This window comes from Bos grunniens, chromosome 6 (genome assembly GCF_055505025.1).
Source record: "Bos grunniens cultivar Pamir isolate PY7600 chromosome 6, Bosgru_T2T1.0, whole genome shotgun sequence".
Lineage (NCBI taxonomy): Eukaryota > Metazoa > Chordata > Mammalia > Artiodactyla > Bovidae > Bos > Bos grunniens.
This window is the reverse complement of record NC_141170.1, coordinates 111751252-111767376: the sequence shown is the minus strand read 5'-3', so window position 1 is coordinate 111767376 and position 16125 is coordinate 111751252. Positions and strand designations below refer to the sequence as shown.

The following is a 16125-nucleotide window of genomic DNA, read 5'->3' as shown; positions in this document are numbered from 1 at the left end:
AGGACAGAAACAGTAAAGACCTAATTGAAGCAGAAGAGATCAAGATGGAAAAAATACACAGAAGAATTGAACAAAAAAGATCTTAATGACCTGGCTAACCACGATGGTGTAGTCTCTCATTCAGAGTCAGACATCCTGGAGTGTGAAGTCACGTGGGTCTTAGGAAGCACTGCTGCCAAAAAGCTAGTGGAGGTGATGAAATTTTCAGCAGAGATATTTAAAATCCTAAAAGATGATGCTATTATAGCTCTGCACTCAATAAGTCAGCAAATTTAGAAAATCTAGCAGTGATCACAGGACTAGAAAAGGTCAATCCTCATTCCAACTCCCAAGAAGGACAGTACTAAAGAATGTTTAAACCAATGGACAACTGCACTCAACTCCCATGCTACTAAGGTTATGTTCAAAATCCTCCAAGGCAGGCTTCAGCATTACATGAACCAAGAACTTCCAGAAGTTAAAGCAAGCTGCATTCAGAAAAGGCAGTGGAACCAGAGATCACATTGCCAACCTTCACCAGATCACAGACCAAGCAAGGGAATTCGAGAAAAACATCTATCTCTGTTTCACTGAATACGCTAAAGCCTTTGACTGTGTGGATCATAAAAAACTGTGGAAGACTAAAGAGATGAGAATATCAGACCATATTATCTGTCTCCTGAGAAACCTGTATGCAGGTCAAGAAGCAACAGTTAGAGCCCTACAGGGAACAACTGACTGGTTCAGGATTGAGAAAGGAGTAGGACAAGGCTGGTATTGTCAACCTTGTTTATTTAACTTATATACAAAGTACATCATTGGAAATACTAGGCCAGATGAGTTACAAGCTGGAATCAAGATGACCAGGAGATATATCAACAACTTCAGATATGCAGATGATACCACTCTAATGGCAGAGCATAAGGAGGAACTAAAGAGCCTCTTGATGAGAGTGAAAGAGGAGAGTGAAAAAGCTAACTTAATATTAAAAAAACCAAGATTATGGCATCCATTCTCATCACTTCAGGGCAAAGAGATGGGGAAAAGGGGAAAGCAGTGACAAATTTTCTCTTCTTGGGCTTTAAAATGACCACGGATGGTGACTGCAGCCATAAAATTAGAAGACAACTGCTTCTTGGCAGGAAAGGAAGATGACGGCTTCTTAGCAGGAAAGCTACGACAAATCTAGACAGTGTGTTAAAAAGCAAAGACATCACTTGGCCAACAAAGGTCCATATAGTCAATCAAAGCTATGATCTTTCCAGTAGTCATGTACAAATGTGAAAGTCAGACCATATAGAAGTCTGAGCACCAAAGAAGTGATGCTTTTGAATTGGTGCTGGAGAAGACTCTTGAGAGTCCCTTGGAAAGCAAGGAGATCAAACCAAATCAAATCTTAAAGGAAATCAACCATGAAAACTCTTTGGAAGGACTGATGCTAAAGCTGTAGTTCCAATCCTTTGGTGACCTGATGCAAAGAGATGACTTATTAGAAAAGACCCTGATGCTGGGAGAGATTGAAAGCAGGAGAAGAGGGCAACAGAGGATGATGGTTGGATGGAGTCACTAATTCAACGCACATGACTTGGGCAAACTCTGGGAGATGGTAAGGGACAGCGAAGCCTGGCATGATGCAGTCCGTGGGGTCAAAAAGTCAGACGCAACTTGGCAACCCAACAAGTATCTTTAAGTAAGATAAAATATACCCTCTTAAATTTTTTGAAGTATTGTTGACTATGGTCAGCAGTATTGCTGAGTATAAACAATTTGCTATACAGCACATCTATAGAATCTTTTCATCACAGGGGCCTGGAATGCAAAGTAGGAAGTCAAGAGATAACTGGAATAACAGGCAAGTCTGGCCTTGGAGTACAAAATGAAGCAGGGCAAAGACTAACAGACTTTTGCCAAGAGAACACACTGGTCCTAACAAACACCCTCTTCCAACATCACAAGAGACAACTCTACACATGGACATCACCATATGGAAAAGATGGAGAAGCTCTTTGCAGCCAAAGATGGAGAAGCTCTATACAGTGAGCAAAAATAAGACCAGGAGCTGACTATGGCTCAGATCATGAACTCCTTATTGCAAAATTCAGACTTAAACTGAAGAAAGTAAGGAAAACCACTAGACCATTCAGGTATGACCCAAATCAAATCCATTATGATTATACAGTGGAAGTGACAAATAGATTCAAGGAATTAGATCTGATAAGAGTGTGCCTGAAGAACTATGGATGGGGTTCATAACACTGTATAGGAGGTAGTGACTAAAATCATCCCAAAGAAAAAGAAATACAACAAGGAAAAATGATTGTCTGAGGAGGCTTTATAACTAGCCGAGAAAAGAAGAGACGTGAAAGGCAAAGGAGAAAAGGAAAGATGTATCCATTTGAATGCAGAGTCCCAAAGAATAGCAAGGAGAGATAAGAAAGCATTCCTAAGTGATCAATGCAAAGAAATAGAGGAAAACAACAGAATGGGAAAGACTAGAGATCTCTTCAAGAAAATCAGAGATACAAAGGGAACATTTCATGCAAAGATGGGCACAATAAAGAACATAAACGGTATGGAACATAAGCAGAAGAGATATAAAAGGAAATGGTAAAAATACACTGAAGAACTTTACAAAAAAGGTCTTAATGACCCGGGTAACCATGATGGTGTGATCTCTCACCTAAAGCCAGACCTCCTGGAGTATGAAGTCAAGTGAGCCTTCAATTCAGTTCAGTCGCTTAGTCATGTCCAACTCTTTATGACCCCATGAATTGCAGCACACCAGGCCTCCCTGTCCATCACCAACTCCTGGAGTTCACTCAGACTCACGTCCATCAAGTCAGTGATGCCATCCAGCCATCTCATCCCCTTCTCCTCCTGCCCCCAATCCCTCCCAGCATCAGTCTTTTCCAATGAGTCAACTCTTTGCATGAGGTGGCCAAAGTATTGGAGTTTCAGCTTCAACATCAGTCCTTGCAAAGAACACCCAGGACTGATCTCCTTCAGAATGGACTGGTTGGATCTCCTTGCAGTCCAAGGGACTCTCAAGAGTCTTCTCCAACACCACAGTTCAAAAGCATCAATTCTTCGGCGCTCAGCTTTCTTCATAGTCCAACTCTCACATCCATATATGACCACTGGAAAAACCATAGCCTTGACTAGACGGACCTTTGTTGGCAAAGTAATGTCTCTGCTTTTGAATATGTTATCTAGTTTGGTCATAACTTTCCTTCCAAGGAGTAAGCGTCTTTTAATTTCATGGCTTCAGTTACCATCTGCAGTGATTTTGGAGCCCAAAAAATAAAGTCAGCAACTGTTTCCACTGTTTCCCCATCTATTTCCCATGAAGTGATGGGACCAGATGCCATGATCTTCGTTTTCTGAATGTTGAGCTTTAAGTCAAACTTTTTCACTCTCCTCTCACTTTCATCAAGAGGCTTTTTAAATATTTGGCAAAACTAATACAATTATGTAAAGTTTAAAAATAAAATAAAATAAAATAAAGAGGCTTTTTAGTTCCTCTTCACTTTCTGCCATAAGGTGGTGTCATCTGCATATCTGAGGTTATTGAGATTTCTCCCGGCAATCTTGATTCCAGTTTGTGCTTCTTCCTTAGGAAGTAGTAATATAAACAAAGCTAGTGGAGGTGATGGAATTCCAGCTGAGCTATTTCAAATTCTAAAAGACGATATGCCAGCAAATTTGGAAAACTCAGGAGTGGCCACAGGACTAGAAAAGATCAGTTTTCATTCCAATCCCAAAGAAAGGCAATGCCAAAGAATGCTCAAACTACCACACAATTCACTCATTTCACATACTAGCAAGGTAATACTCAAAATCCTTCAAGCTAGGCTTCAGTAGTACACAAATTGAGAACTTCCAGATTTCTCAATGTACAAGCTGTATTTAGGAAAGGCACAGGAACCAGAAATCACATTGCCAACATCCTTTGGATCATAGAAAAAGCAAGGGAATTTCAGAAAAACATCTGCATTATTGACTACACTAAAGCCTTCAACTGTGCATCACAAGAAACTACCAGACCACCTTACCTGCCTCCTGAGAAACCTGTATACAGGTCAAGAAGCAACATTTAGAACAGGACATGGCACAACAGACTGGTTCCAAATTGCAAAGAGTTCGTCAAGGCTGTATATTGTCACCCTGCTTATTTAACTTATATGCAGAGTACATCATGTGAAGTGAAGAGCTGGTTGAATCACAAGCTGAAATCAAGATTGCAGGAAAAATATCAATAACCTCAGATATGCAGATGACACCACTCCAACAGCAGAAAGCAAAGAGGAACCAGAGTCTCTTAAAGAAGGCGAAAGAGGAGAGTGAAAAAGCTGACTTAAAACTCAACATTCAAAAAGCTATGATAATGGCATCTGGTTCCATCACTTCATGGCAAATAGATAGGGGAAAAAAATGGAAACAGTGATAGACTTTATTTCCTGGGCTATAAGCTATTACAAACCTAGACAGTGTATTAAAAAGCAGAGCTACCACTTTGCTGACAAAGGTCCGTATAGTCAAAGTTATGGTTTTTCCAGTAGTCACACAGGGCTATGAGAGTTCCACTATTAAAGGCTGAGCACTGAAGAATTGATGCTTCTGAAATGTGGTGATGAAAAAGACTCTTGAGATCCCTTGGAGAGCAAAGAGATCAAACCAGTCAATCCTAAAGGAAATTAACCCTGAATATTCATCGGAAGGACTGATGCTAAAGCTGAACCTCTTAATACTCTGGCCACCTGATGAAAAGAGCCAACTCAGTGGAAAAGTGATGCTGGGAAAGATTGACGGCAGGAGGAGAAAGGGGAGGCAGAGCTTGAGATAGCTGGATGGCATCACCAAGTCGATGGACATGAGTTTGAGCACATTCCAGGAGACAGTGAAGGACAGGGAAGCCTTGCATGGTGTGGTCCATGGGGTCATAGAGTCAGACATGACTGAGCAACTGAACAACAAGATCTACAGAATTAATTTATCTTGCATAGCAGAAACTTTATGCCAACTGCACAACAACTTCTCATTTTCCTCTCTCTCCAGCCTCTGACAACCACTGCTGTGTTCTCTTCTATGAGAATCACTATTTTAGGTAGCTCATAAAAGTGTATGTATTTATATATGTACTACTGATATTTTAAGTGCCTCTTTAAGTGTGTGCATTTTTGTCATTCTGTAACTGGCCCATCTCACCATTATTATTATTACTTTTTGTGCTACATCTAAATTGTGACCATGAAAACATTAAAATCAGTTTCTTTGTTGCTTACAAGCAAAAAAAGAAAAAGTATATTGGATTACATCAAAATAAAATTTTTGTGTGGTAAATGGCACTATCAAAGAAGTGAAAAGACAACCCACAGAACGGGAGAAAATATTTGCAAATCATACATCTGATAAAGGACTTACACTGAGAATATATAAAGAACTCTTACAATAAAAGTCAAATACCAAAAAAAAAGCTTTTAGACATTTCTCCAAAATAGATATTTAAATGGAAAATAAGCATAGAAAAAGATTTTTAATATCGTTAGTCAGTAGGGAAATGCAGATCAAAACCACAACGAAGGAATGGGAGCTGACTGCTAATGACTGAGTACTGAGTTTCTTTAGGGGAGATAAAAATGTTCTGAGGATGTGTAATATTGTTGGTAGGAATGTAAATTGGTTGCAGCAACTGTGGAAAACAGTACAGAACTATCATACTGTTTTCTCAAAAAACTAAAAATAGAAGTAACTATATGAATATAGAAATTCCACTCCTGGGTATGTATCTTAAGAAAACAAAAATACTAATTCAAAAATACACATGCATCAATGTTCTTAGCAGCATTATTTACAATAGCCAAGATATGGAAGCAGCCTAAGTGCACATCAACATATGAAAGGATAAGGAAGATGTGGTACATATACATATGCACTGGAGTACTAGTCAGCCATAAAAAAGTGCTTGTTTGTTTTTTTTCACCGTTTGCAACAACATGGAGGATAATATGCTTGGTGAAATAAGTCAGAAAGACAGATACCATGTGAAATCTGAAAAAATAAAGAGCAACCTAGTGAATGTAACAAAAAGAAACAGATTCAGAAAACAAATTAGTGGTACCAGTGGGGATAGAAGAGGCAGAGCAAAATTGGGGAGGGGACTAAGAAATACAAATTTCTCTCTATACAATAAATAAGTTACAAGCATAATGTTCAGCAGAGAGAATATAGCCAATATTTTACATTAACCATAAATGAAGTATAAACTTTAAAAATTGTGAACCACTATTTGTACATCTAAAACTTATATAATATTGTAAGTCAACTATACCTCAATTTAAAAAAAAAAAGGTCTAAAATTAGATGGTGGTGATGGCTGCACAAACCTGTAGATACTTTAAAAAATTAAATTATATTCTTTAAATGGGTGAATTGTATAGTACATGAATTATCTTAATCAAGCTATTTTCAAAACTGCAGGGATACTGCCTCTGATGAGCATACTGATAGACTGAACACAGCTGAGGAAAGAATCTGAGCTTGAGGATATCTCAAGAGAAATCTCAAAAACTGAAAAGTAAAAGGAACAAAAATTGGGGGGAAAAAAAGACTATCCAAGGAACATGAGATAACTACAACAGGTGTAATGGAAATATCAGAAGAAAAAACCACAGGAACAGAAGATATATCTGAATCAATAATAACTGAGGGGACTTCCCTGGTGGTCCAGTTGTTAAGAGTCCACCTTGCAATTCAGGGGATGACGGTTCGATCCCTGATTGGGGAACTAAGACCCCACATGCGGCAGGACAACTAAGTCCATGTGCCACACTACTGAGCCACAACAGTGAGCTCACGTGCCACAACCAAGATCTGAAGAAATCAAAAATAAACAAATAAAATAACGACTAAACATTTCACAAATTAATGTCAGACATCAAACCCCAGATATAGGAAGCTCAGAGAGTACCAAACAGGATACATACCAAAAAAAAGAAAAAAGAAAAACTCAACTATACCTACGCATATCATTTTCAAGCTATAAAATAAAAGTCCTAAAAGGAACTAGGAAAAAAAAAAACTACTATGGAACAAAGTTAAGAATTATATCCAACTTCTCAGAAAAAAACAAGCAAAAAGAGAGTGAAGTAAAATATTTAAAGTACTGGAAGAAAGAAAACACCAATCCAGAATTCCATACTTTACAAAATTAATCTTTCAAAAGTAAAGGAGAAATAAAGACTTTCTCAGAGAAACAAAAACAGGGAATTTGTTGTTAGTAGGCCTATCTTGCAAGAAATGTTAAAAAAAATTCTTAGAGGAAAGGAAAATGACATAGGTCAAAAAATCAGATTTACCTAAAGAAAGGAAGAGCATCAAAGAAGGAATAAATAAAGGCAAAATAAAAAAGAGGGATAATCACAGAAACAAAATGAAGGAAAGGAAGGAAGAAGGAAAAAATCAACACTGCTTGATGGAAAAAGAGCGTGTACAAGAAGTACTATGAATGGAAAGGGGAAGCCAAGTCAGGAAAAAGTAATTTTGTTAGAAATAAACCACAAAATGGATAAATTACATGCACGTAACCGGCAGCCAGCAATCGCATATCCCCAGCAAATCAGACATACCTACATCCCTGATGAAATTCTGGGGTCTATGTCCAGTGTCTACAAAATGTTGGCAGTAATCATTATGGGGATTTAAACTCTGTGTTCCCTAAAGAAAAAGTCAAAATTAAATTAATAGCTTTCACTCTGGTGGCAGATACATTAACTCGGAGCTTTATATTTTATTATGAGGCCAAGCAAAATATAAGCTAACTGATAAATTTAAAAAATAAAAAACATCATTACTAAAATGATAGTTTATAATTCAGTTATCTGCAGATATTAATAGCCAAGCATCAGAAGAACATTTCATGAATAATTTTAAATATTTTATAATAATAATGATCCTTCAATAACTGAAAAAAAATCTTAAACATAAGTATTTCAAATCTTTTCAGGCACAAAGCTGAAACATGAAAAGTTAAAGATTTGAAAAGTATTTACCTTAAGAAAAGTACTAGAATCTTTATAAATCTCTTCTTCATATGGCAAATTTTCTTCCTCCTGTTGCATTTCTAATTCATCCTTAAAAAAGAAAGATTAAGTAGATATTTTATGTATAAGAGGAATCCTATGTATTATACTGTAAGTATTAACACTCATAAATATTTTATTTCCCTAAGACATAAATTTTTCAAATTACCATTAAAGTCAAACAGTGAAGTCTTTGCTTTCTCATCATTAGCTTTGTTTATAATAAAAATTTCCTTTTCATTCTCAATAATAACTGTCTATAACTACTAATTTTATTGACTAAGTCATCTAGATTTACCTTAGATATAAAACTTTAAATTATTAGAATTTAGCTTAAATCATGAAAGATAGGTCCACCAATGGGGCAATTTTACTTCTACTAGAGCAAACCAAAAGAAATCGCTATTTTATAGGTCAAAAATGTTAAAATAGGAGGAACTGTACATGCTTTAATCTAACATAATCACAACATATTTAACATATTTAAGTTATATATTAGGATATATCAAATGCAACCAACACACAATATTGTTTTGCTAAGTTGTGTCCAACTCTTTGCAACCGCATGGACTGTAGCCTGCCAGGCCCCTCTGTCCATGGAATTTCCTAGGCAATACTGGAGTGGGTTGCCATTTCCCCCTCCAAGGGATCTTTGAAACCTAGGGATTGAACCCACATCTCTTATGTCTCCTGCACTGGCAGGCACATTCTTTACCACTAAGCCACCAGGGAAGCCTAACACACAACATAGTTTTTATGAAATTAGGTAATTATACTTAAGAGATTTACTGCAACTATTCTCTTCTGTTAAATATAACTGTATAACAATTAATTTGAAAAAATGGAGATAGGTTATTTGCCCTTGACTTTTTTTTCACCTAAATAATGCAACTACAAGTTCAGAAGTTGAGTTTTTTCTCTTGGGCCTCTGTTAGAAATGCTTCTACACTGCTATCTAGCCCATGAATTCTCAAAATATTTTATTGCACTACCTTATATTGTTAAGATGGAACAACACAACTCATAAAAGATAGTACTGTAGCCTCCTGAAAACTGATCCAATTATCCAACATTTCTGGTACATTTAACTCCTTGCTCTTATTTAAGAATGTTGTTGCCTAGAGCTTACTAGGCATTACGCTTAGTGCTTTATATACATCACCTGATTTAATCCACGTACCTCTTCTATTAAAATGAGTAAACTGATATAAATGGTCACATATATGCTAATGACATTATTCAGTATTTTGTCAAAATTCAACTTTTGTCAAATTTGTTTTCCTAGATAAGACTCTACAGATTGTAAGGACTTATTTTTTTCTTGACCAAAACATTGTCCCATTCTCTACTTGCCTTATATTCTTCCATCTTGTCTTCATCTGTCTCTCCTTCATCCTGATACTTACGTTTTGCATTTGGAGCAGAGGTATCATAGGAAGCCCTGAAAATTAAAACTGAAATATCACTCACAAATACATAAGATGTATACATGTATTCATTAATATTAAAGAACAGTTTTACAGAGACAGAATAAGGCAAATTTTTCCTAACTAAACAGTATCCATTCACTCGGTTTATAAATTTTAAAAGTATCATAACCTGATTAATAACTCTGTACTTTATTTTTGAGAAAGCAACCAAATGAGAAAATAAGTTTTTATAAGGTATGTATGGCAAAAAGAAATTTCTACATATCATTCTAATCTGTCTTGAGGAAACTGATATTCTAATTGGTAACTACAATACTGAAAAATTCTAAATGCTTTATAAACTATCAAATGAATACCACTTTTAGGGTAAAGTACTTTTTCTAAAATAAAGATTTTTAAAATAAAATTATATATAGTACATAAGCTAATTCTCAGTCTAATACTCCATTTTCTAACTAGTTCATAAATGAGAACTTACTTATATTCAGAAAATAAGCATTTCATAATTCATAGACCATAAAAATCAATGTTTTCCAAATTGGTATGCTGATGCTTATCATAACAACATACTTGATACCTAAGATTATTGTTTATTAAAGCAATGATCCTTTTGCAAATATTAACATATCATTTATAAAAAGCCATTATTCTACTGACCTGCAAGTTTCTCTTGTTTCAGCAATTTCTCTCTGCTCATCTTTGCTATTTAACACAGCACCGATGCTGTCGGCACTTTCAGCTCCCAACTGAGAAAACGCAAAACTCAACATTAGAACACAACACGCTAAGCATCCTTTCTAGCCATTTGCAGCAGCATTTAATATATCAAATATTAAAAAAAAATAATAATGCCTAACTACCGTAGCAAGCAAATGGACTATTTACCTTCCAGGAAAAACAGAAAGTACCTTGAAACAAAACCACATTATTTAAGAATGATTTCAACAGCTGAAAAGTATTTTATGCTTTAAGTTATACTGAAATCAAAACAATTAACTTGAGCCAATCTTCTTTTAAAGTAAATAATAAAATATGATTTAGCAGTAGTAACCAAAAAAAAAAAAAAGCAGCTAATAGTGTTTATAGTTTGATAGGCATTATGTTAAACACTTTTCATCCATCTGTGTACCATACCTTATTTATTTTATACAGTACATATACTTCATGTGTTATACCTTATTTATCCCATACTGTAATAAATTGGTTTTATTCAAGCCAAGTCTTTATATAATGATTACAGGCACAATACTAAACTTTCCAAATACCTGAAAAATAGTTATGCAAATTATGGCTGGCAGTTGCGGAAATTTTGCAAAATACAAATGTAAACAAATAACTAGTTGAGATAAGTCTGGCTACAAACTGTGGCATCAATTCATGGAAAACTTAAAAACCAAACCAAAGGTATAGAAAGCAATTTATAGGCCATGAGGAATCACTTAATATTTTTAAGCACAAGAAGAGCATGAAGAAGTCTGCATTAGATAGTCCCTTGAGCTCAAAAAGGTGAGAAAGCATACTAGAGCCCAGCCTTTATTAAACAGTTTTTATTACACAATTATATTAATTCCCACTGCCTCTTTAGACTGTTCCATGACTCCCCTAAGATTTCTCCAATGATAAATCTCGTCCAATATATTAACTGTTCCTGATATTTTAACTCTACCATAAAATTTTCCTGACCCCTACTCTGTTTCATCGGAAAACACATCTACTTCCTATAGGGGAAATGCCTTTTAACCTTCTTCCCATGAAAGTGACTGACTCCACTCCCTTCAGTTCTCAGATAAATACAAGTCACTTTCTCAGCGAGTTCTTCCATGAACACTAGAGAGAAAATAGGTAGTCTCCTTCCATTTTTCTCTTACCTCATTTGCTTATTCAGATCATAGTTCTCATTCAGATCAAAATACAAACTAATTTTGTTTTACTTTTGTTTATTCCCTATTTTATTTTATATTTGTACACCTCAATTATTTTATGTTCACTTTTGTCTACTTCTCCCCCCACTGAATTGTTAGCTCATTGAGGAAGAACTCTGTCCTGTTAATATCTAATGTTCAGGAGCTATTATAAAGTCTGAATAAAGTCTGACTTATAATAGATGCTCAATAAATATGTGAATAAACCAATGAGATTTCTTGCCAAGGCCTAAATTAGAATACGATGTTTTATAAGACAAACGTTTTAAATCAAATTGTGCTTACATAATCGTTTTCTTGTGTTCCAACTTTTTTTTTTAATTGTGGAATGACTGGAGTAATTAAACAGACTTTCCATTGTGGGTGTGTATTTGTGTGCGCTCAGTTGTGTCCAATTCTTTGTGATTCCCCCTTGACTGCAGCCCACCAGGCTACTCTGTCCATGGAATTTTCCAAGCAAGAATACTGGAGTGGGTTGCCATTTCCACTGTGGTAGCACTAAATATATTATTTGAATAATTATGACAATTTGGTATCCTTTGAAAGTATACTAACTTTTAAAAACAAAGCTCCAAGTTAAAGAGCAGGTGTGAATTACTGGTGGCAGCATCAACGGCCACACTCATGGTGTGTGCCTATACACTGCATCTGATATCTTCAGCCAAAAGCAAATCAAGCAAATTATATACGTTGAGTTGTGCTCTACTTTGAAGTTCATGAATCAACAAAAACTTATTAAAAACTAACTTTGGTTAAGAAACAAAGTTAAGGAAGAAGATTAACCCAACTGGAATTGTATGAGTTAGTGATGTACAGCAGTGGCCTCAACATTCAGTCAGGACAATGGACGCACAGAGTGAGAAAAGCCTTAAACCAGGGAGTTCCAGACCAAGTTCTGCCCTGGGCTGTGCCATAAAGGATAGAAAGAAATCAGAAAGAAAAGACGCTTCTTAAAAATTACAAAGTCTATATTACACAAATAACTTTCTGGAGAGCAACTGGTCTATCTTGTTCACATAGTAAGTGAAAAAAAGGCTTCTAGTAAAGTGGAAATCTACCATTGATTATATTGGCCATCCTCACCCAGGTGGAATGGCTTCTAACCAGTTATTTTAGATGCTTAGAAGGTGTACTGGAAAGAGCACAGAAAGGCCTAAGACTGAAGCTGGCAAACTTAAGTTTTGTCATCTTCAGCATGTAAGGTAAATTCTTTGAGCTTTATTTTCTTCACCTATAAGATCCAGATAGCATCTGACTTGTATGATAAAATAACATACGTAAAAGTTTGTCAAATCCCTTGACACATACAACGGACTTAATAAATGGCGGCCATTATTAAATGCTGTACACTGTGTAAGTTCTCTAAAGGTAGGATAACCTATTATTCATAGTGGACGTACCAACATCTACAAGAGTTCCTGGTACATAGTAAAATATTCAAGAAATAATTGTTTATGTATGTATCTTGAATCAAATATAGGTCTGAATTCAAAACTTAAGTGTAAAAATCTTACTTGGTTGTAATAAAGAGCCACTGGACATTTTCAAACATAACATGATAAAAGCAACTGGGATAAAGAAAGCTTGAAAAAGATATATGATGTGTCAAAAAATCATAATGTCAGAGGCACAGAAAGAGATCTAATTCCAAACACCCACTTTTTTTTTTTTGGCTTACACCACGGGGCTTAAGGGATCTTAGTTCCCAGACCAGGGACTGAACTCAGGCCACAGCCATGAAATCACAGAGTCCTAACCACTGGACCAACAGAGAAGTCCCTAGACACCGACATTTTAAACACTATACCATAAATCTTTTCATCGTGTCATAAAAGAAGCTATGTATTTGACTTTCATTTAGCAAAACCAAGATTCATTACAGAAAAAAAAAAATAACTATTTTCGAATAACTATTAAGATTCCTCATTAAAGCTTATGAGCATTTCCTCCATCAGTTACTGACCCGAGAGGTAGAAAGGAAAACACAGCCTCTGACTTTAAGCAAAGGTGTGCATCTGCATTTTCTGCATGTGTACTCTACTAATCAGCACGTGTCAACTTACACGCAAGCAGCGCGGAAGACAAGCTTTGGAGAGACAAACCAGGGTTCAACTGACTGGCCTAGCGGTTAACGACTCGGGGGGAAAATTCGTTAGCCACCGGCGCCCGTGTTTCATTATGTGAAGATAATGCTACCTCTTTGAGAGATTTGTTGTGACTGAGTAAAGAATTCAAACATTTAGCTGTGGGTAATGACGAGGATACCGTATACAGCACAGTCGACTGCAACACCCATGATGCAGAACCTGAAATTTACACCCAGGCTACTTCCAATACGGTCTTTAGATATTATCCCAGAAAAAAACACTGTAAACCTATTTCGCAATGAAGCCACAATCTCATGAATCAGGCGCTGATACGAGAAAAGCAAGACACAAAAGACTATTTAAAAAGTGAAGAGAAACTGAGGGGTTAACGAGTCCCCTTTCCTCGCGTGAACTGCGATAACTTACATACAAACACCAAAGTTTTGTATCCTCATCACTGAGGATGCCAGGCACCTGGCGGGCATTCCATACATGCTGCTGAAGACCAGGCGTGGCGGTCGCTTTAGCACCACCGCCAAGGACCACAGCATGAAAGGGGAACGATTCGGGGTACAGAGGTTAGAGAGGTCCTGGGATTAAAGTCGCGAGACCAGAAAGGGCTGCCGGGTGGCAGGTGAAGAGACGGAAAAACGGGTAGAAAGGGACGAGGAACGCGGCGCACGCGCATTCGCGACCCCTCCCTGGGCCGCGGACCTGCTGCGCGAGAAGCTGTCGACGTAACTTCTGCCGCTCTCGGATCTCCTGCAAGCGGCTGTCCATGTCCCGACTTGTTTTCCACTACCTCGAAAACCTGGCAATTAGCGGATGAACCCTTGCTCCAATTTCTCTTCGGAATCTGTGGATCACAAAATTTTCCAGCCGCTTCAGGAGGCGGGTACTCAAAACCCTCTCCTCAGTAGGTGTTTCCGGCGCGGCCGGAATTTTGCGCCACGGAGCCCGGAAGTCCCGCCTCCCCCTGGACGCCCGCGATTTGACGCTATTTAGCAGAGGCCCAATGAATGTCCTGCGGCGCCCGGGGTGTCACGGAAGGTTCCCGCCCTTCCGAGAGCGCGGGCTGTCAGAGTGGTGCGTGCAGGTGGTCTGCCCTCTCACTGTCCTCTCCTGGGACTGCAGGCTTCCTAGGTCTGTTAGCACTGTTTCCGAGTTGTGGGCTGTATTGTTACTTTTCCAGTAACTCCCCAGTGGCTGGTGCTGGCGTTTTAAAAATTGCTGGATACCAGGTTTTTTGCTAAAAGCACAGACTCGAGTCCGATTGCCGGGTTTAAACCTGGGACTTTACTACCTAAATGACCTTGGCTAGTTAATCACCCTCTGTGTGCCTCTAGTTTTCTCATTTGTACAGTGGGAGTGATAAGAGGGCCTACTTCACAGAGTTGAAGATAGAATAAGCAGAGCTAGAAGCATACCACCATGGATGTGTTTATTGAGATTTTTATTATTACTTATATTTCCCTTTAGGCAGGGAACAACAATGCAGGAGACATAAGAGACACGGGTTCGATCCCTGGGTCGGGAAGATTCCCCTGGAGGAGGGCACAGCAACCCACTCCAGTTTTCTTGTCTGGAGAATCCCATGGACAGAGAAACCTCGCAGAGTTGGACAGGACTGAGCGACTAACACTTTCACTTTGACTTTTTTGTCCTCTATTACAGTTCAGTTCAGTTCAGTCGCTCAGTCATGTCTGACTCTTTGGGACCTCATGAACCGCAGCACGCCAGGCCTCCCTGTCCATCACCAACTCCCGGAGTCCACCCAAACCCATGCCCATCAAGTCGGTGATGCCATCCAACCATCTCATCCTCTGTCGTCCCCTTCTCCTCCTGCCCTCAATCTTTCCCAGCATCAGGGTCTTTTCAAATGAGTCAGCTCTTTGCATCAGGTGGCCAAAGTATTGGAGTTTCAGCTTCAACATCAGTCCTTCCAATGAACATCCAAGACTGATCTCCTTTAGGATGGACTGGTTGGATCTCCTTGCAGTCCAAGGGACTCTCAAGAGTCTTCTCCAACACCACAGTTCAAAAGCATCATTCTTTGGGGCTCAGCTTTCTTTATAGTCCAACTCTCACATCCATACATGACCACTGGAAAAACCATAGCTTTGACTAGACGGACCTTTGTTGGCAAAGTAATGTGTCTGCTTTTTAACATGCTGTCTAGGTTGGTCATAACTTTCCTTCCAAGGAGTAAGTGTCTTTTAATTTCATGGCTGCAGTCACCATCTGCAGTGATTTTGGAGCCCAGGAAAATTAATCACTAAAGGGATGCTGTCTGTACGCTTAAATTATACATAAATGGCCCATCTCTGGGAACCCTGGTTTCCAGGGAGTGTGCATTAAGCTAAAATCCTTCTCATAGGAAACATCCTGACCAGACCCACCTGTGAATCACTGCCAGGAGAAAGAGATTAATATATCCCCCTCCAGAGGCTGATAGGAAACAGAAAGTGTTTGACTCCCTCCACTTTTACTATAAAAAAAGCCTAAGTTCCAGCTTAGGCAAGATGGTTCTTTGGGGCATGAGCCCACTCTCTTCTTGCTTAACTGACTTTCCAAAGGAAGTCATTATTCCTTGTCCCAACTACTTGCCTCTTGATTACTGGCCTTTTGT

At 38.0% G+C, this 16125-nt stretch overlaps 1 protein-coding gene and 1 pseudogene across 5 annotated transcripts in view; one reads left to right on the top strand and one right to left on the bottom strand.

The window, feature by feature from the left end:
- Positions 1–14433, bottom strand: part of METTL14 (methyltransferase 14, N6-adenosine-methyltransferase non-catalytic subunit) — a 39028-nt gene extending 24595 nt beyond the window's left edge. For 2 of the 5 annotated variants that reach the window (XM_086407284.1, XM_086407286.1), the window contains exons 1-5: positions 13923–14433; positions 10145–10233; positions 9411–9498; positions 8028–8108; positions 7605–7692 (exon numbers count right to left, since the gene is read on the bottom strand). In XM_086407284.1, coding sequence (XP_086263410.1) covers positions 7605–7692; positions 8028–8108; positions 9411–9425 — 184 coding nt within the window. In that variant the 5' untranslated portion in view covers positions 9426–9498; positions 10145–10233; positions 13923–14433. The remainder of the gene's footprint in view (positions 1–7604; positions 7693–8027; positions 8109–9410; positions 9499–10144; positions 10234–13922) is intronic. The other 3 variants (XM_086407283.1, XM_086407285.1, XM_086407287.1) reach the window with 2 other exon arrangements.
- An 82-nt stretch (positions 14434–14515) lies between these two features.
- LOC147371209 (serine/arginine-rich splicing factor 3 pseudogene) overlaps positions 14516–16125 on the top strand; it is a 56803-nt pseudogene continuing 55193 nt past the window's right edge.